Below are 17,466 nucleotides of genomic sequence, written 5' to 3'. Positions count from 1 at the left end.
AATATAAAAATTTGAATTTGTAATTCAAATAAAAAAAAATTTAGATGATGTTCTTCATCGAATTATTTTTTTTAAAAGAATGTCTAAAAAAAATTTTTAAAAATAAAAAGTACCATTAAACATTTAAAATTTTAAAAAAATTAAAAAAAATAAAAATTATAATTTGAAATTTAAAATAAATAAATTTTTTAAAATTAATTAAAATAAAAATATCATTTCAAATTACTTTCTCAAATTAAAATTAATTTATTTAAAAAATATTCGAAATAAATAAAAAATAGCTTAAAAAAATTTCATAAAAATAGAAAGAAATGAAAAAAAAGAAAAAAATAATATAATTGTAACTTTGAATAAAAAAATTAAAATTTTAATTTGAAGTAAAATTTGATAAAAAAATAAATGCAAAAAAAAGTGAAAAAATGAGGAAAAAATGTGAAAAAAAGAAAATTGTAAATTAAATTTTTAAAAAAATAAGAATTTTAATTTTAATTTAAATAAAAAATATAATTTCAAATTACGTTGTCCATTTCAAAATATTTTTTAAAAATTATCTCAAGAAAAGAAAAAAAATATTATAAAAAATTAAAAATACACTAAAAAAGAAAAAAATAAAAAAATAAAATTGAAAAAAATAGAAATTATAATTCTAATTGAAAAATAAAATTTTTAATTTTTAATTTTAAGAAATAAAAATTATAATTGTAATTGAAATAAAAAATAATATTTTAAATAACTAAATTAATTTAAATATAAATTTTAAAAAATATTTTAAATAAAGAAAAAAATACGTAATAGAATGTCAAAAAGATAAAAATGGAAGAAAACTAAAATTATAATTTCAAATTATAAAAATTAAAAATTTAAATTTAAAAAAATATCATAAAAGAAGTAAATAAAAGAGAAAAAATGGTAATAAAATAGAAATTATAATTATAAATTAAAAAAATTTAACTTTAATTTAAATTAAAAATTATCATTCAAATTACTATCCTCATTAAAAAATTTAATAAATCAAAAAAAATCAAAAAAATAATTAAATAAATTATGAAAAAAATTTAAAAAAATTAAAAAAAAAAAGAAAATGCCGAAGGGAATGGCGTTTTCTCCTTTCCCTCTTTCTTCTCTCCTTCTCCCTCTTCTCCCTTCTCCCTTCTCCCTTCTCCCTCTTCTCCCTTCTCCGGCGTCTCTCCGGTGGCACGACGGTGAGCTGCCTCCTCTCTCTCCCTCTTCCTCTCTCTCTCCCTCTTTTTCATTGGCTACCGACGTCAAAAGGTTAGTAAAAAAATATAAAGAATAATTTTAAATTTAAAAAAAAAATAATTTTAAATGAAATAAAAAAAATCATTTCAATTTACTTTTCTCATTTAAAATTAAAATTTTAAAAAAAATATCCAAAAAAAATAAATTTAAAAAATAAAAATTACCAGAAAGAAAGCGAAAGGGTCGACTCACAGAATGTGGCAGCCAAAAATTTTACGTGCCGTTAAGCCCTTTTAGCCATGAGTCGATTCATGGGGTCGACTCAAAAATATAAACCTATTTTTCTTACAAAATATACTTCCAAAAATATTGAAATTACCTCCAATAGATTACACATCTTTTGTTCTTACTCTTGAGACTTTTGAATCAGATCTGATAAAATTACGATTTTATCTCTGAAATACAATAAATCTTTTTCCAAGCCAAAATCATTAGTAATCCCCTCAAATGCTTTATAACCATCAAAATCAATTCAAAGAGCAACATTCGATATTTTACATTATAATTTTTATAGTCCTTTCAGCATAACTTTTTATCTCCTAATGTTCTGAGACACGTTGGAATATGTGTATCCATATGCACAAATCATAATATCCGATCACTTGAAATTAAATAATATAAAATAAAATCAATATAATATTATTAAATAGAATAAAAATGTCAAACGTACAAAAAAATAGTACAATAAAAATATAAAAAATACTAAATATAAATATAACAAAGACTAAGTCTCACAAGGACGTCGCAGTGCCCGTGGTCGCTTAGACCTTCTCAGAAAGATCCTCGCCGGCTGCTCCTGCTGTGATGGCTCCTCCCCTATATCAGTGGAGGAGATCTGCTGATCATGCTGCTCAGGAATAACTGATGCTGTCGGATCATCTACGGATTGAGAAATCCGTTCAACTCTCTCATCTGGGGGATGTAGGAAGAAGAAGGCGCTGCCATCTGTGGATCAAAAGGTGGTGGCATCTGTGCAGCATCGAATGATGACATCTGCGGAATATGCGGTGATAGCATATGTGAAACATATGGTGACGGCGTATAACTCATATCTGGCGTCGGAGCTGCTCCATACCAAGGCGCACAGGTATGTGGATCAACACCAATCGCCATCAATGTTCTGAAACTTGTTCTCTCTATCTCCCGTAGTATTCGAATCCGCTCGTCCTCATCAGTCGTAGATAAAGCACGACGAGCGTCCAACACGAGATCCGACATAGAATCAGTCTACAAAATAAAAATAAAACAGTCAGTATAAAACAGTCAGTATAGTGTAAAATATAAAACAAAAATATAACACAAATAACATAAAGTAATTTTCGTAATCTTACCAAAAGACGTACAGTAGAACTCTCACCCTCGTATCCAGAAACTGCATACTGAGACTGTCCAATGACTCGCACCGTAATGCTAAAAAAACCAAGCCATGTAGTCATCAGTATATGAACGGTCTCTCAAAATAGGATCACCATGAACAATGTGATCTTGACGTGCATCTCAAATATCGATGTACTGTGCATGTCTGATATGCTAGTCAATACGAGCTCTCCCTCATCGATCAATACGATGAAGTCCCTGGCTGGTATCAAACTGCTCTGGGATGCCCTGAGTCTGACCAAACTGCTGCAGGACACGATCGGGAAGATGCCACTCTACCACATCAAAACAAATAAGTGGCACCCTAGCAGTCCATATGTCGTGTCCAACTGTACACATCTGCGGCAGTATAGCCAATATCCCATCTGTATATGGCTCCCACAAAAACTGATATAGTTAAAATAAAAAAAATTAGTAAGCTAAAATTTTAATAGATTATGAATACTGTAAAATGATATTTGTAAAAAATTTAAAATTTATCCGTCTAGATGTATCAACTAATATATTCAACTGGCACCTATAAACCCGTGCCACTCTCGTCGATACGTGATGAATGTTGAATGCAATGTTCCATCTGTTTCACAATGTATTAATATTAAATAAATTTAAAATAATAAATTTAAAATAAAAAAAAAAATATTTCGATACCTGTATCCCAATGGTCCGTCTAGTCTGAATGGAACATCAGGATCCTGCTGCTCTGATGGCATCTCGAGCAACTGTCGTCGTAATGGACTGATAGTCGGCATACGCTCCCATACCCAAATCTGTAAATTTCAAAAATTAAATAAATGATATATCCAATATAAAATATAATTAAATATTAAAAAAAAATTAATTCACATACCTGTAATAATATAAGATAACCACCAATCTCGCTCTGATCAGCATAAGAACCCCGATACATAGCTCTGTATAGGCAAGCTAGTACTGCACTGCCCCAACTGAGTCGACGAGCGAAGTCTAAATCCTCTAATAATGACAAAAACATCAACTTCATCTTATTCGATGAAGTATCGGATAACAGGACACCACCTAACAACCGCAGCACCTGACCCCTAACATACTGCTGCACCATCTCCTCTGGTGCATCATCCGCAATATGAAAATATCGATAACGATCATCCAAACACTCAATCCTGAGTCGTGAATGATCGAAAAAATATGCGTCGGGCTCAAACCCTAACAATCGCAAGCACAAAGCCTGTCACTCCGGAATGGTAAGCGTGGGATCAACTCCGATAACTGGATCTCCATCAACTGGTAGTCCAGTAAGGATGCTGACATCCTGTAAAGTGATGGTCGCCTCACCAAATGGAAGATGAAATGTGTATGTCTCTGGATGCCATCTCTCAAGCAAAGCAGTAATAAGACCAACGTCCATCTGTATACGACCAATCCGATATACTCCATAAAATCTTAGATATCGTAAATAATCTAACACTCTATGTGGGATGTCCTCTGTCCTCCAGAAATCAGCATCGGATCGTCGTAGATGAAGGTGTCTGGGCTCCTGTAATAAAATATAATAATTAGATAACGTACATAATTTTTAAAATAAAAATTTAAATAGTAAATAAGATTGTAATGCTTACGCCGCCATCTAAAATAGTCTGTGATCGATGGTGCTCTTGCAATGTAAGAATACTGCTGTCTCGAGGATCGGGATACCACGGATCGTAAGCCATAATACGCTGTCTCAAGCAATATTATCACAGATGTATTAAAAAATAAGATAATATATTTTAAATTTTTTTTAACACAATATTGTCACACAATACAACTTAAACACAAAATTCAGTTCATCCTAAGATATTAAACACGTAAATTCAAATACAATCTCACAGAAATTCATAAAATAATGACAAAAATAAATCTTCAAAGCCTTTAATTTCTTCCACTGCTTGAAGTTAAAGTATGTTGAAGTATTCTAGGACAGCGACGGCGGTCATGACCCTGTTCCCTACAAATGCCACAGTGATTTTTACTTCTTATTTGCCTATCATCCATCTCATTTCGTAGTCTCGTTGACTTTGGTCTACCTTTCTGCTTGGATCTCAAACGATGATGATCAGGAACACATTTGAACATACGTGTATGCATCCAATAATCTTCATGTGGTAATGGATTAAAATCACCGCTACAAGCATTCATATATACTGTAATTATATATGCATCATCCACAAAACCACTAAAATGTACAGCAATTTCTTGACACACAGCTAAAACATGTGAACATGGATATTTGTACATGCTCCACTTTCTACAAGAATATTTTTTTTCAGCTAAAGTAACAGTATGAGAATTTTCTCCACCTCGTAACCCTCCACTTGCTCTCCTCGTAAGCACTTCATATATACCTCTTTGAAGGTTGAATGCTGTTACTCGGTGCTGGTTAGCTTTAACTTGATCTTCAGCAATCTTAATTGCAACATGAGGAGTAAAAAGATTATTTGGATTCTCCTCTACATATCTCAAGGCTTGGGCATGCCTCGTATTGAAATATTTGACAAGACGATAAAATGTCATTTGAACACAAACTATAATTGACACATTTCTAGCTCCTCATAAAATACTGTTAAAAACCTCCGACAAATTTGTAGTTAAGACACCATAGCGCAGGCTATCATCATGTGCCAATGTCCACTTCTCCTTTTCTATCTCAGACAACCAGCTCCAAGCCTCTTCATTCACTGTTCTGATCCTACCTATGATAAAGTTGAATTTGCGAACTTGATGAGCGCTTCCTGCTTGCCATACTGCTCTTTTCAGCTGTATATTTTTAAAATGAGTGTTGAAATTACTGCAGATATATCTTAAACAGTATCGGTGATAGGCACGTGGTGGACTCCATCCAATAGACTCATCTGCGATGGCATTTAATATACCTGGATGCCTGTCAGAAATTAAGCATATTCCATTTCTATCTTTAACGATATGTGTTCTGAGCTGGAAAAGAAACCAACTCCAACTTGCAGTCGTCTCCTCATCGACAATTGCATATGCTAATGAAAATATCCCATTCTCTGCATCAATGCCTGTTGCAATTAACATCTTACCTTTAAATTTTTCATACAAGTGCATGCCATCAATGCTGATTACAGGATGGCAGTGCGTAAAACCCTGGATAGATGGTTTGAAAGCCCAGAAAATATAATTTAAAACTCGAACATTGGAATTCACAACTTGAAAAAAATTCCATGAAACAACTATACCAGGATTTGCATGTTGAAGTGCAGCCATATAATAAGGTAATTTAGCATAAGACGGCTCCCATTCTCCATAAATATCAACCAATGCCTTCTACTTTCCACACCATGCTTTCCTGTATGATACTGTATATTGAAATTGATCATTAACGGCTGCCACAATAGCTTCAACTTTAACACCGAGATCTTTCTCAACAATATGTTGGACTAATGTGCTAATCATCTTTCCACTGACATGTTTGTGGTCTCGACTCAATCCCGTAAACAAACAAGTGTGAGGACCCTCATATTTTGTGATTTGAAAATATCCATATTTTTTCAACAATGCAGCACGAAGCCTCCATTTACAATGCTGAACATTATCTGATGACGCGCATCGTACGGACCATAATTTCGAATGCGACTGAACTACATTGTATGTCCGATGCTTCATAATGTGATAAAGATCAACAGCTCTACTTACATAATCTTTACTCTCAAATATTAGACCTTTAGAAAATTCAGTCATCGAAGAGTCCCAAAATTGATTGTCAGAATTCAATCTTCGACCAGCACTAACACAACCACCATCATCTAAATTTATATCATTAAAATATTATGGAGGTTCGTGCAAGCGAGGTTGAGGTTCTTCCACGTTAATATTAGCTTGAACATCTTCATCTTCTTCATCATTCTCATCTTCATCATCATCATCATTACTGCTACTGTCCTCATCCATCCAATAGTCTTCATCTCCATTTTCATCTGACTCAAAACCCAGACTATCAGAATTTATTCCACTGACTACCCAGTCATCGTTTCCTATATGAGTGTCGTCTCCCGCACTTACCACTACTTCTAGCAAAGGAGAAGTCACCATAGCAGAAGACACAGGAGAAGTCACCATAGCACTTGGAATAATTGGACAGCTAGGACCGGCAGTAGTGGAATGTTGTTCTGCAAAATCGGCCTCAACACTATCGGTTTGTATCATAGGAGTTACGAAAGGTGAGGAAGGCCCAACATTATTATCCGCTTGAGTTAAAAGCCGACTATGGTATCCAAAGCTTGGTACATCTTCTTTTTCAATATATAATTCTAAAAATCGATATTCTGAATATTTCAAAGGAAATGTCAGTATTTCTTCGACATCTTCATCGTCATCAATTGGAACCAAGATATATTTACTCTGCATTAACTGTCCCGACAGATTAGGAGATCTCCATTTCAATTTTATTTCATATTTTTCTTTGTCTACAGGAATACTGCTGTATAAATGATCCAATAATTCTTGACGTGATAATGATGAAGATATTCTAATCATCCGATTTGTAGGGTGACTATACTGCACACCAGTTTGATCATTCTGTATCATGCCATCATAATACAATAATACACGAACTCGAGTACTAGCCATTTTCTCAAAAAAATCTACAATAAAATCAAAATTAAAATATTTAATATTATTAATTATTTTATCATTTCAAAAGATTTACATGATACATGCATCATATCATCAACAAATAGGTACAGATAGATCTTATCCCATTCGAGAATTGCATTAATCCTATAGATTAATTACATTAATCAAACGATACACAAAAAGGACCGAAAGAAATTTCGGCAGTATTTCCCCTTAGTTATCCCCACACGACTCAAAATGTGTGAGGAGAACTAAAGAAAAATACTGTCCGAAATTTCTCTCGAACCCTCCGCATATCATTCGAATAATGTAATTATCTATAGAATTAAATGCAATTCCCAAACTGTCCAAACTGGACAATCAATTGACCAATGTATATATTTTACGATATCTGTATAAAATATATATTTTATACGGATAACGTAGAATATTCTACATTGGTCAATTGACGGGTCTACGTTTTCATGAAATATAATATATTTAAAAATTTAAAATACATCTGAATCTAATGAGATAAAAATAAAAATAAAAAAAAAATAATGAGATAAAAAAAAGAGTGATCGTCGGAGCCCGTGGGCGCCACCGTCATTGCGGCCCATCGCGTCGGACCTGCCGTATCCCATCACCACGCGGGGCCCGTCGCCGACCGTCTGTGGCCGGCGGCCAAGGAGAAGGGAGAGAGAGAGGAAGAGAGAGAGAGGAAGAGGGAGAGGAGGGGGTCGGGGCCCACCACCGGGACGCGGGGCCCGCCACCGGGGCGCGGGGCCCACCGTCGGGCATTTGTGGCCGGCTGCCAAGGAGAAGGGAGAGAGAGAGGAAGAGAGAGAGAGGAGGGGGTCGGGGCCCACCGCCGAGATGCGGGGCCCGTCGTCGGGGCACGCAGCCCGCCGTCGGGGCGCGCGGCCTACCGTCGGGGCGCGCAGCCCGCCGCCGGCCGTCTGTGGCCGGCGGCCAAGGAGAAGGGACAGAGAGAGGAAGAGAGAGAGGAGGGAGCCGGGGCCCACCGTCGGGACGCGGGGCCCACCGCCGGGATGCAGGGCCCGCCGCCAGGGCGCGCGGCCCACCGCCGGCCGTCTGTGGCCGGCAGCCAAGGAGAAGGGAGAGAGAAAGGAAGAGAGAGAGGAGGGAGTCGGGGCCCACCGTCGGGATGCGGGGCCCGCCGTCGGGGCGCGCGGCCCGCCGTCGGGGCGCGCGGCCCGCCGCCGGCCGTCTGTGGCCGGCGGCCAAGGAGAAGGGAGAGAGAGAGGAAGAGAGAGAGAGAGAGAGGAAGAGGGAGAGGAGGGGGTCGGGGCTCGTCGCCGGGGCGCGCGGCCCGCCGCCGGCCGTCTGTGGCCGGTGGCCAAGGAGAAGGGAGAGAGAGAGGAAGAGAGAGAGAAAGAGGAAGAGGGAGAGGAGGGGGCCGAGGCCCACCGTCGGGATGCTGGGCCCGCCGTCGGGGCGCGCGGCCCGCCGCCGGCCGTCTGTGGCCGGCGGCCAAGGAGAAGGGAGAGAGAGAGAGGAGGGGGCCGGGGCCCACCGTCGGGATGCGCAGCCCACCGCCGGGGCGTGCGGCCCGCCGCCGGCCGTCTGTGGCCGGCGACCGAGGAGAAGTGAGAGAGAGAGGAAGAGAGAGAGAGAGGAAAAGGGAGAGGACAGGGTCGGGGCCCATCGCTAGGGCGCGGGGCCCGCCGTCGGCCGTCTGTGGCCGGCGGCCAAGGAAAAGGGAGAGAGAGAGGAAGAGAGAGAGAGAGAGGAAGAGGGAAAGGACTGGGTCGAGGCCCGCCATCGGGGCGCGCGGCCTGCCGTCGGGACGTGCGGCCCGCTGCCGGCATGAGAGAAATGGGAAAAGAGAGAGAAGGGAAGAGGGAGAGAGAGAGAGGAAGAGGGAGAGAGAGGCGGGAAGAGCTCACCGCCGCCGAGAGCTCGCCGCCGTGCCGCCGGAGAGATGCCGGAGAAGGGAGAAGGGAGAAGGGAGAAAGAGAAGAGGGAGAAGGGAGAAGGGAGAAGGGGAGAAGAAGGGGTTTGGGGAGGAGAAAACGTCATTCTCTTTGGCGTTTTCTCCTTTTTTTTTGATTTTTTTAATTTTTTTTAATTTCTTTAATTATTTTTTTGTGATCTTTTAATAAATAAATTTAATTAAATAATGAGGATAATAATTTAAATGATAATTTTTAATTTAAATTAAAATTAAATTTTTTTTAATTTATAATTATAATTTTTATTTTATTACTATTTTTTATTTATTTTTTTATGATATTTTTTTAATTTATTTTAAAATTTTTATCATTTGAAATTATAATTTCAGTTTTCTTCCATTTTTATCTTTTTAGCATTCTATTACGTATTCTTTTTCTTTACTTAAAATATTTTTTAAATAATTATGTTTAAATTAATTTAATTATTTAAAATAATATTTTTTATTTCAATTATAATTATAACTTTTATTTTTTAAAATTAAAAATTAAAAATTTTATTTTTCAATTAGAATTACAATTTCTATTTTTTTTCAATTCTATTTTTTTCCTTTTTTTCTTTTTTAGGGTATTTTTTATTTTTTACAATATTTTTTCTTTTATTGAGATAATTTTTTTACAATAATTTTAAAAAAAATATATTTTTTTAAAGTTCAATTTACAATTTTTTTTCCACATTTTTCCTCATTTTTTCACTTTTTTATGCATTTATTTTTTTATCAAAATTTAATTCAAATTAAATTTTTTTTAAGTCACATTTATAATTATATATTTTTTCTATTTTTTTATGTTTCTTTCTGTTTTTATGAAATTTTTTTAGGCTATTTTTTTTATTTTTTTTGAATTCTTTTTAAGTAAATTAATTTTAATTTGAGAAAGTAATTTGAAATAATATTTTTATTTCAATTAATCTTTAAAATTTTATTTTTTTTAAATTTTAAATTATAATTCTTATTTTTTAATTTTTTTAAAATTTTTATTTTTTAATGGTACTTTTTATTTTTTATTTTTTTTTTAAATTTTTTTGACAAGCATTTGAAATGATGTTTTTCAATTAAATTTAAAATTTTTATTTCTTTCATATTTCTTTCTCTTTTTTTCATTTTCTATGATATTTTTAATTTTTAAATTTCTTAAGATTTTTTTAGACATTTTTTTAAAAAAAATTAAAAAAAAATCTAAAATTATTTTTTTATTTGAATTACAAATTCAAATCTTTATATTTTAAATTTCAATCAAAATTAAAATTTTAATTTATTTATTAATTTAAAATTTTAAAAATTATTTTTTTCATTCTTTCTCGATTTTTTTCTTTATTTTTTGGTAGGAAAAATGAAAAACGTCATTTTAAATGACGTATTATTTATTTTTATTTTTTTTTGAGATGATGCCATCGTGAAAAAAAGAGGTGACGTGGAGGGAAAAAATTGCCATTCAAAATGACGCTTTTCTCTTTTGCATTATTTTGATAAAAAAATTAAATTTTGAATTATTTTTGTAAATAATTTTTTTTAATATTATTTTGGAAAAGAGCTCCTTAAAATTACTTGGATGATTATAATACACGTGGATTTCCATCCCCATCTCTCTAAAATAAATAAATATATATTTTCATCATTACGGGGACTAAAAACAGGGGATGACAGTTTTGGAGACAAGGGAACCACCGATTTCCAGTAGCCCCAGTTTGACTGAAGGGCACTTCTCTAGCGGTGTACACGGCTACTGAGGGCTTAGAGTAGCCTTAGAAAACAGTTGTCCGGTCATCAACATTTAAAGATGAAATTTTGAGGACTCTTAATTCCTAAGATTGGTCCAAGAATGTCGTAGCAGAGATTGATACGTGGCCTTGGTTCCACATATTTGTTCTCCAGGCTTTCAGTCAAACCATCCAGCTTTGAACTTTCAAATTTCAGGCACGATTGATGAGGGAAGCTGCACTTCTTGCAACTAACCTCATTGGACCCTTCGCGTTCATCACATCAAATGAAACACATATGAGTTATCAGACTACCAGATTGAAAAAAAAAAAAAAAATCAGGCAAGAGCCTTTGTGGTGTACCCAACAGCTGATAAATTTAAGCTTTGTGAATTTCAACATCTACCAATTCCAACAAAACCGAACTGTTACGGCTGGTTGTTTACCAGGACCAGCGAAAAAAATTATCGGATAGCTGGGCCGACTGGTGGGCGACTATTCTGCATCAGGGTAGAGATGTCTCACGAGAACCACGTTGGAGGAAACTTTTCATGGCTTCATATGTGGACCAACAAATGGCAGCAGCTGGAGCGTGGAACAGAACTCTGGGCTTCAGACCTTGTATTAAAGCTCGAGGTCCATCTTTGGCTACTATTTTCTTAATAGCCATAATAATTGAGCTACTGCTAAATGTATCAGCACCACAAACACCCTGCAGAGACACATAGGACAACTATGAGAAACCTGTCATGAGGAAAGCATATGAATACGGAACATCTCAACAGATTACAAATAAGCATTAAATAGTGCAGCCCATGCAGCTCATATGCTTTAGATGAGGCCCCATCCAAGTATAAATGTGTTAACATCATCACTAAGATTTGAAAGGAGCCTGAAGGTAACAGCCTTGGAGATTTCAATAGTTAATTATGAAACAGCTGTTGACAAAAGATTAAACTGAAGCACATCATAACTTACTGCTTGGAAAACACTGCATCCTTTCCAAGCCAGAAGAAGATAAAATAGAGTTGCAAAAGCATAAATGATTAAGCATGACATACAGGAAATTAGGATAGAATTAGTTGGATAATTGAGGTGGCAAAATGCTTCAAGGCACCCATTATGTGCACAAATGCTGATTTAGCAATTTTTTAGTCAAACTCAGTTTTTGGCAACAAATTCAGTGAATTACACTAATCTCCTTATGCCACATAGCAATAGAATTGTTCATGGGCATTTAATGAGAGGACCATAGAATTACTTGTTGAGATGACATGCATGTATATGTGGATGGGAAACAAAATGCTAATTATTTAGAAGACAACCAGGCTCCTTTTCATGCATGTACAAGTTAAGAACCTTCGGTACTAAAGATAGCTAGCTGAAAAAAAAAAAAAAAAAATCAAAGCAGGCACAGGATGATGATAAGCTCATCTGATAAACAACTGTTGATAAGATATCTACAGGAGCTCCAAGTTCTTTGGGTTTTTGGCTTTAAAAAAAGTAAATTAGATAGTGCCAGAATACCCCTCAGAAGTTAAATAATTGTTTAAGAGCATTGCTTAAGAACTTCCAGGTACAAGACAATTTCCCAATGCAACTGCAAAATGATGCATCTCTCCCCCAAACGGCACTAGAAAAGATGAAAAACCCATTAATAGGAGCTACAAGGCCATCTTATTTACATTCTCATATTGTCGTTGGTTTCCATCTAATGCAAAGTATTCCAAAGACAATCACTATTATGTATGTACTCATCCAAGTTCTATTCAAGTCTACTCTTTTCTGACCTTTCAATATGGGTAAAAGTACCATTTGCTGAAACAACCTGTTGTGCACACGTGTTAAGGTTACGGCGCCTTCCCCTCTCCACCACTACGCAAGGTATTGTCCGCTTTCCCCGACGGCGCCGCCCATACGGGCCGCACGCGATCGACAGATCACGGTTTTGTCCTCTCAACCCCTCTGGGCAAAAGGCGCCTCACGGGGTAAGAGGGAGCCCGCACTACTTAAGCACATGCACACACCAGAGTTGCCCGATGTGGGACTATTAAGGGAGGTCCCCCCACAGCCTTCCCACAACAGATGCCCCCCCACTCTGGAGGGTGCAGGTGTTGAGCGACAGGGGGCGGGTTACCCCTACCTGGCGCGCCACTGTTGTGCACACGTGTTAAGGTTACGGCGCCTTCCCCTCTCCACCACTACGCAAGGTATTGTCCGCTTTCCCCGACGGCGCCGCCCATACGGGCCGCACGCGATCGACAGGTCACGGTTTTGTCCTCTCAACCCCTCTGGGCAAAAGGCGCCTCACGGGGTAAGAGGGAGCCCGCACTACTTAAGCACATGCACACACCAGAGTTGCCCGATGTGGGACTATTAAGGGAGGTCCCCCCACAGCCTGCCCACAACACAACCCAAACCAGACGATTTGTCCTGTATTGAACCGAACTGCCACCAAATCGGAATGGTTCAGTAGGTCGGTTTGGTTTATAAACCACACCCTCCACCTACATTCCATCGAAGCTTTAAAACAGTGCTCGCTGTCTCTTCTCTCTTGCTCACTCTATTTCTCTCTCCCCTCTTCGACACTGAACAACACCAACCAACACCGAGACAAGTTCTTTCTCTTCCTTTCCTCCACTCCCTCCCTCTCCTTCCTCCCTCTCCTTTGCCCTCTTCCCCTTCTCAGTGAGCCCCCTCACTCTTCCCTCTGCCTCCCCCCCCCCCCCACTATTCCCCCTCCCATCAGCCTCTCCCTCTCCTCTGTCCGTATTATCTCTCTTCCTCCCTCTCCCTGATTCGATACACCCCAACTCAGTACCATACATATCAGTACCAGAGTGGACCAGTTACTGGCTGGTACAAGCCCTAGTACCAGTCCAACAAACCTTGGATAAGGGACACCTCGGCATGTCTATAATAGTTTATGTTGTATATGCTCTATTAACTGCCAAATATTTTAATCCACAGTATACCATATTCATCTTGCTTTTTTTCCCTCTTCAAGGCATCACTGCATGTTTGTCCTACAACAAATTCACAACAAACAGAAGAAATGTTCTCCAAATATCTAATCTCATCAAGGTTTTTACCTTGGACAAAAATTATACTGATATATGGTTCAAGCACATAAACACAACAAACAATACTTAACACATATACATAAACATACAGATGGAGACAGAACTAAATACAGAGACAAGCAAGCAGCAAGTAGGTACATGCCCACATGCATGTGTTGCATGTGCACACACATATAAACAGAAAGAGTGCTTGTGGAACCATATGGACCCAAATACTTCCCATACAAGCAAGCAGCAAGTAAGCACCACCCAAATGTTGGCTCATCATACAAAAATGCAATTATAACATGGGCTGATATATACCATATATTTGTTTTTTCGGTACTATCACACCTAGAAGTGAACTAACTTTGCCACTTTGACCACAAATCAACGGCAAGATGCACATCATCAGCCTCCTTTTCTCTAGTCATAAGGATCTATAAACAGGCTGGAACAGCTACTTGAAGATAAAGTTTCTAAGCCCATTAGCATATACATCTGCAGTCTCAATCTACCCACAAACAATGTGTAGCAAATATGTGACAAGATACTTCCTAGCTAGCCTTCTTTGATGGTTTGCATTCCACACCAATTTAGTCGTAAAGGTAGAGCTAGGACACATCTAAAATATGCTGCTCATTAGGTTCTTACCATTATATTTATTCATTAATTGTTCTTTGTCAATAAAAGATTGATCAAACCAAAAGGATTTTCAGAAAAGCTAAATGGACAGGCATTACCGACGTTTAATACACTGATTAGAGATACAGGGTTGTACTTGAATTTTGTCCTTTGGCCTGTAATTTTGTCTTGAGAAAAAAATGTAGACACTATATTAAATCTTTCCTCTTGACCCTCTACTTCATGAATCTACTCATCTAGAAAAATCTAGAGCAGCGCTCCATGCTTGATTTTAAATTGCATAAGATATAGTATGTCTCTGTATTAGTATATGGCAATAACCTCCACATGTTTAATGAAAGGCCCCTTTGTTGTTGAAACTCAAATTTCTCAGGCTTCTACACCAATCATGGAGGACTTCCATAAGACTTGTAGCCCGGCCAAAATCTATTTATTCAACTTGTAATCCTAAAGTAGATCATGTATACGACTGCTGTCTAAATTTAAAGATCAAATATCAGGATTTGAACCTTTTAATACTTCAAAGACCAGAATCCTTAAAAGATGCCCTTAAGACATTAAATCAATGTCCTCGAGAATTTGATAAGCTGCTTGCACAAAATCAAAGTAATATGTTGAAAATCTTTAAAGTGGGGTAAACATTGCTATTCTATTAGATAGACAATTTAAAAGGCAGGTAGGCATGCAAGCACGTGTGCATTGCCATACCCTTTAGAAAAGAAAACTACAATTCATGAAATGTCATATTTATATCTTGCAAAAAATAGGATTCTTATCCTGTTGAAAATCTGGCATACCTTGATGAGTAATATTTGAATCCTCACATTCTGAAGAAACATAAAAGGTCCGTTCTTTAAATTGTAATTGCACTATCAGCATATAGATGTCGGACCACCACACCAACCACATTGCTTGAGAGACAAATGGGACAGCCCTCTATTCTAGAAGCCGTATCCAAAGTGAAATCAAGTCACCTAACTAAATTTGATTGTGATAAGCAGTATAAGATTTTAGTTTAATTTTGACAACAGTCCTCCGCATCCTTTCATTATCCCCTCTTAACAAAACCCAGCAAAATGTGCACACGAAGGTAATGTGTTCTTCAGTCCCGATTGTTTTTGACATCAATTTTTTCGTTTTTTCTTAGACATCATGTGTCATATCCTATTCTTTTCCACTACTCACAGGCACACACAGTCCACCAAATTCCACCAAAACAGCTAGCGATCTCATCAGTCTAAAATATTACAATTCACTGGCAGAGCAAATCAGCAAACACTAGAACACTAGTTTTATTCCCTCGTGCATTGCTTCTATGAATTCAGCAATAAAAGAGAAATACCGATATCAATGATACCATCCAAGGGTCTTCCAGGATTGTTGTGTATTTCCATCTATAGTTTAAAATTTCTTGATAATTATCAAGCTTCATTCTCCCCATTTCCGTAACTAACACTGCAAATTTTCCATCATTCACATATTAACAACAAGGGACAGCACGAAGAATACAGGAGGGCAACCATACCTGGCACTGTAGCCTTGTCTTCACGACGTCTAATGGAGTCGTGACGGCTCCGGCCAAAGCCCCGGCGGCCCCACCTGCAGTCACGTGAACCAAGAGCTGCTCCTCGCTCACATTCTCCGGCGTAATCCCACTGAGTACCTTCTTGACCGCCTCATAGGTCGAGAAATGCACCGCGGTGAACGGGGCATTCATGATGACGGTGGTCCGATAGGAGGCGTAGAACGACCCGAGCCCTTCCTCTCTAAGCATCCGAACTACGCAATCCCTCACCCCGCCGTAGGGGCTCCGGCGGAGCTGGAGGCGCTGCTTGACGACGTCCATGGGGGTGAGGACGGCGTCGCTGGCGGTGGTGGCGAGTACGCCGGAAATGGCGTGGATAAGGGGGTGGTGGCGGCCGTCGGGCCGGTTGCCACCGAGGCGGTCCTTGCAGACCTCGTAGACAGCGAAGTAGACGGCGTGGGCAGGGCCAGCGCCGAGGCCCATGGCGGCGATACCGCGGTAGAGGCCAGAGGGTCCCTCGGAGCGGACGATTGCCGCGAGGAACCGGCCGACGGGAGCGTGATGGGGGGATGAGGCGGCGAGCATCTGCATCCGGGTCTTGAGGGTGTCCACCGGGAACATCGCCAGGTGCTCCACCATGCCGGCGACCGACCCCGCCACCATAAACTTCCAGAATCCGAGGCCGTCCAGCCGGTCTTCGGCGGCGGTGGTGGCGAGAGCCGGGGTTTCGAGCTCTCGGGGGGCATTCATCGAAGTAGGTTTGCGGCCATGGAAGCGGGGCGGGGATCGCCGGAGATATGGGTGAAACCCTAACCCTGAACCTAGTCCTAGGCTTGAACGAAGGATAGGGGAGAGGGGGCAGGGGGAGCGGTAGGGGGACAGCAGCGGCGGTGAGGGAACACGTTGTGGAGAGGCCGCAGTCAGGTGCTTGTCGGATCGAGCAGCTCGCAGGAGGAAACTAGGGCTGCCATGGTATGAATATCATATCCGTTTTCACATCACTGACAAAAATTTTAGGATTTGATTAATATCCTCGTATCTATATACGTCAAAAAAAAAAAAAAAAAAAAAAAAAAAAAAAAAAAAAAAAAAAATATATATATATATATATATATATATATATATATATTTGAATTTATATATAATTTTATATAATATTATTAATTTTAAAAAAAATATATAATTATGTAAATATATTATTAATTTGATTTATCATCTCTTTAATAATATTTTAGATTCTATAATCATAAAGTTTAGGAGTAGTACCGAACTCGAACTGGACTTCAGACTTAGCCCGAAACGTTTCAGGCTGAATTTGGGTCTAAATACAGGGCT

General features: G+C 38.3%; 1 protein-coding gene across 1 annotated transcript; it reads right to left on the bottom strand.

Annotated features, from left to right (window-relative positions):
- Positions 1 to 11,273: 11,273 nt before the first annotated feature.
- LOC105036257 (uncharacterized) lies at positions 11,274 to 17,108 on the bottom strand. The gene is made up of 2 exons (XM_010912017.4): positions 16,132 to 17,108; positions 11,274 to 11,611 (listed from the first exon to the last, which is right to left on the bottom strand). The coding sequence occupies exons 1-2, from the start codon at positions 16,879 to 16,881 to the stop codon at positions 11,405 to 11,407; spliced, it is 957 nt and encodes a 318-aa protein (XP_010910319.1). The 5' UTR covers positions 16,882 to 17,108; the 3' UTR covers positions 11,274 to 11,404.
- Positions 17,109 to 17,466: the final 358 nt, after the last annotated feature.

This window comes from Elaeis guineensis, chromosome 6, assembly GCF_000442705.2.
Source record: "Elaeis guineensis isolate ETL-2024a chromosome 6, EG11, whole genome shotgun sequence".
Classification (NCBI taxonomy): domain Eukaryota; kingdom Viridiplantae; phylum Streptophyta; class Magnoliopsida; order Arecales; family Arecaceae; genus Elaeis; species Elaeis guineensis.
Note: the sequence above shows the minus strand (reverse complement) of the source record. Positions and strands in the feature narration are given on the sequence as shown.

Excerpts from the sequence above, each read along its gene's own strand:
- LOC105036257 (XM_010912017.4), bottom strand. The coding sequence starts at position 16,881 with ATGAATGCCCCCCGAGAGCTCGAAACCCCGGCTCTCGCCACCACCGCC. Across the intron at positions 11,612-16,131 it reads AGACAAGGCTACAGTGCCAG|GGTGTTTGTGGTGCTGATAC; the intron begins GTATGGTTGCCC and ends GTGTCTCTGCAG.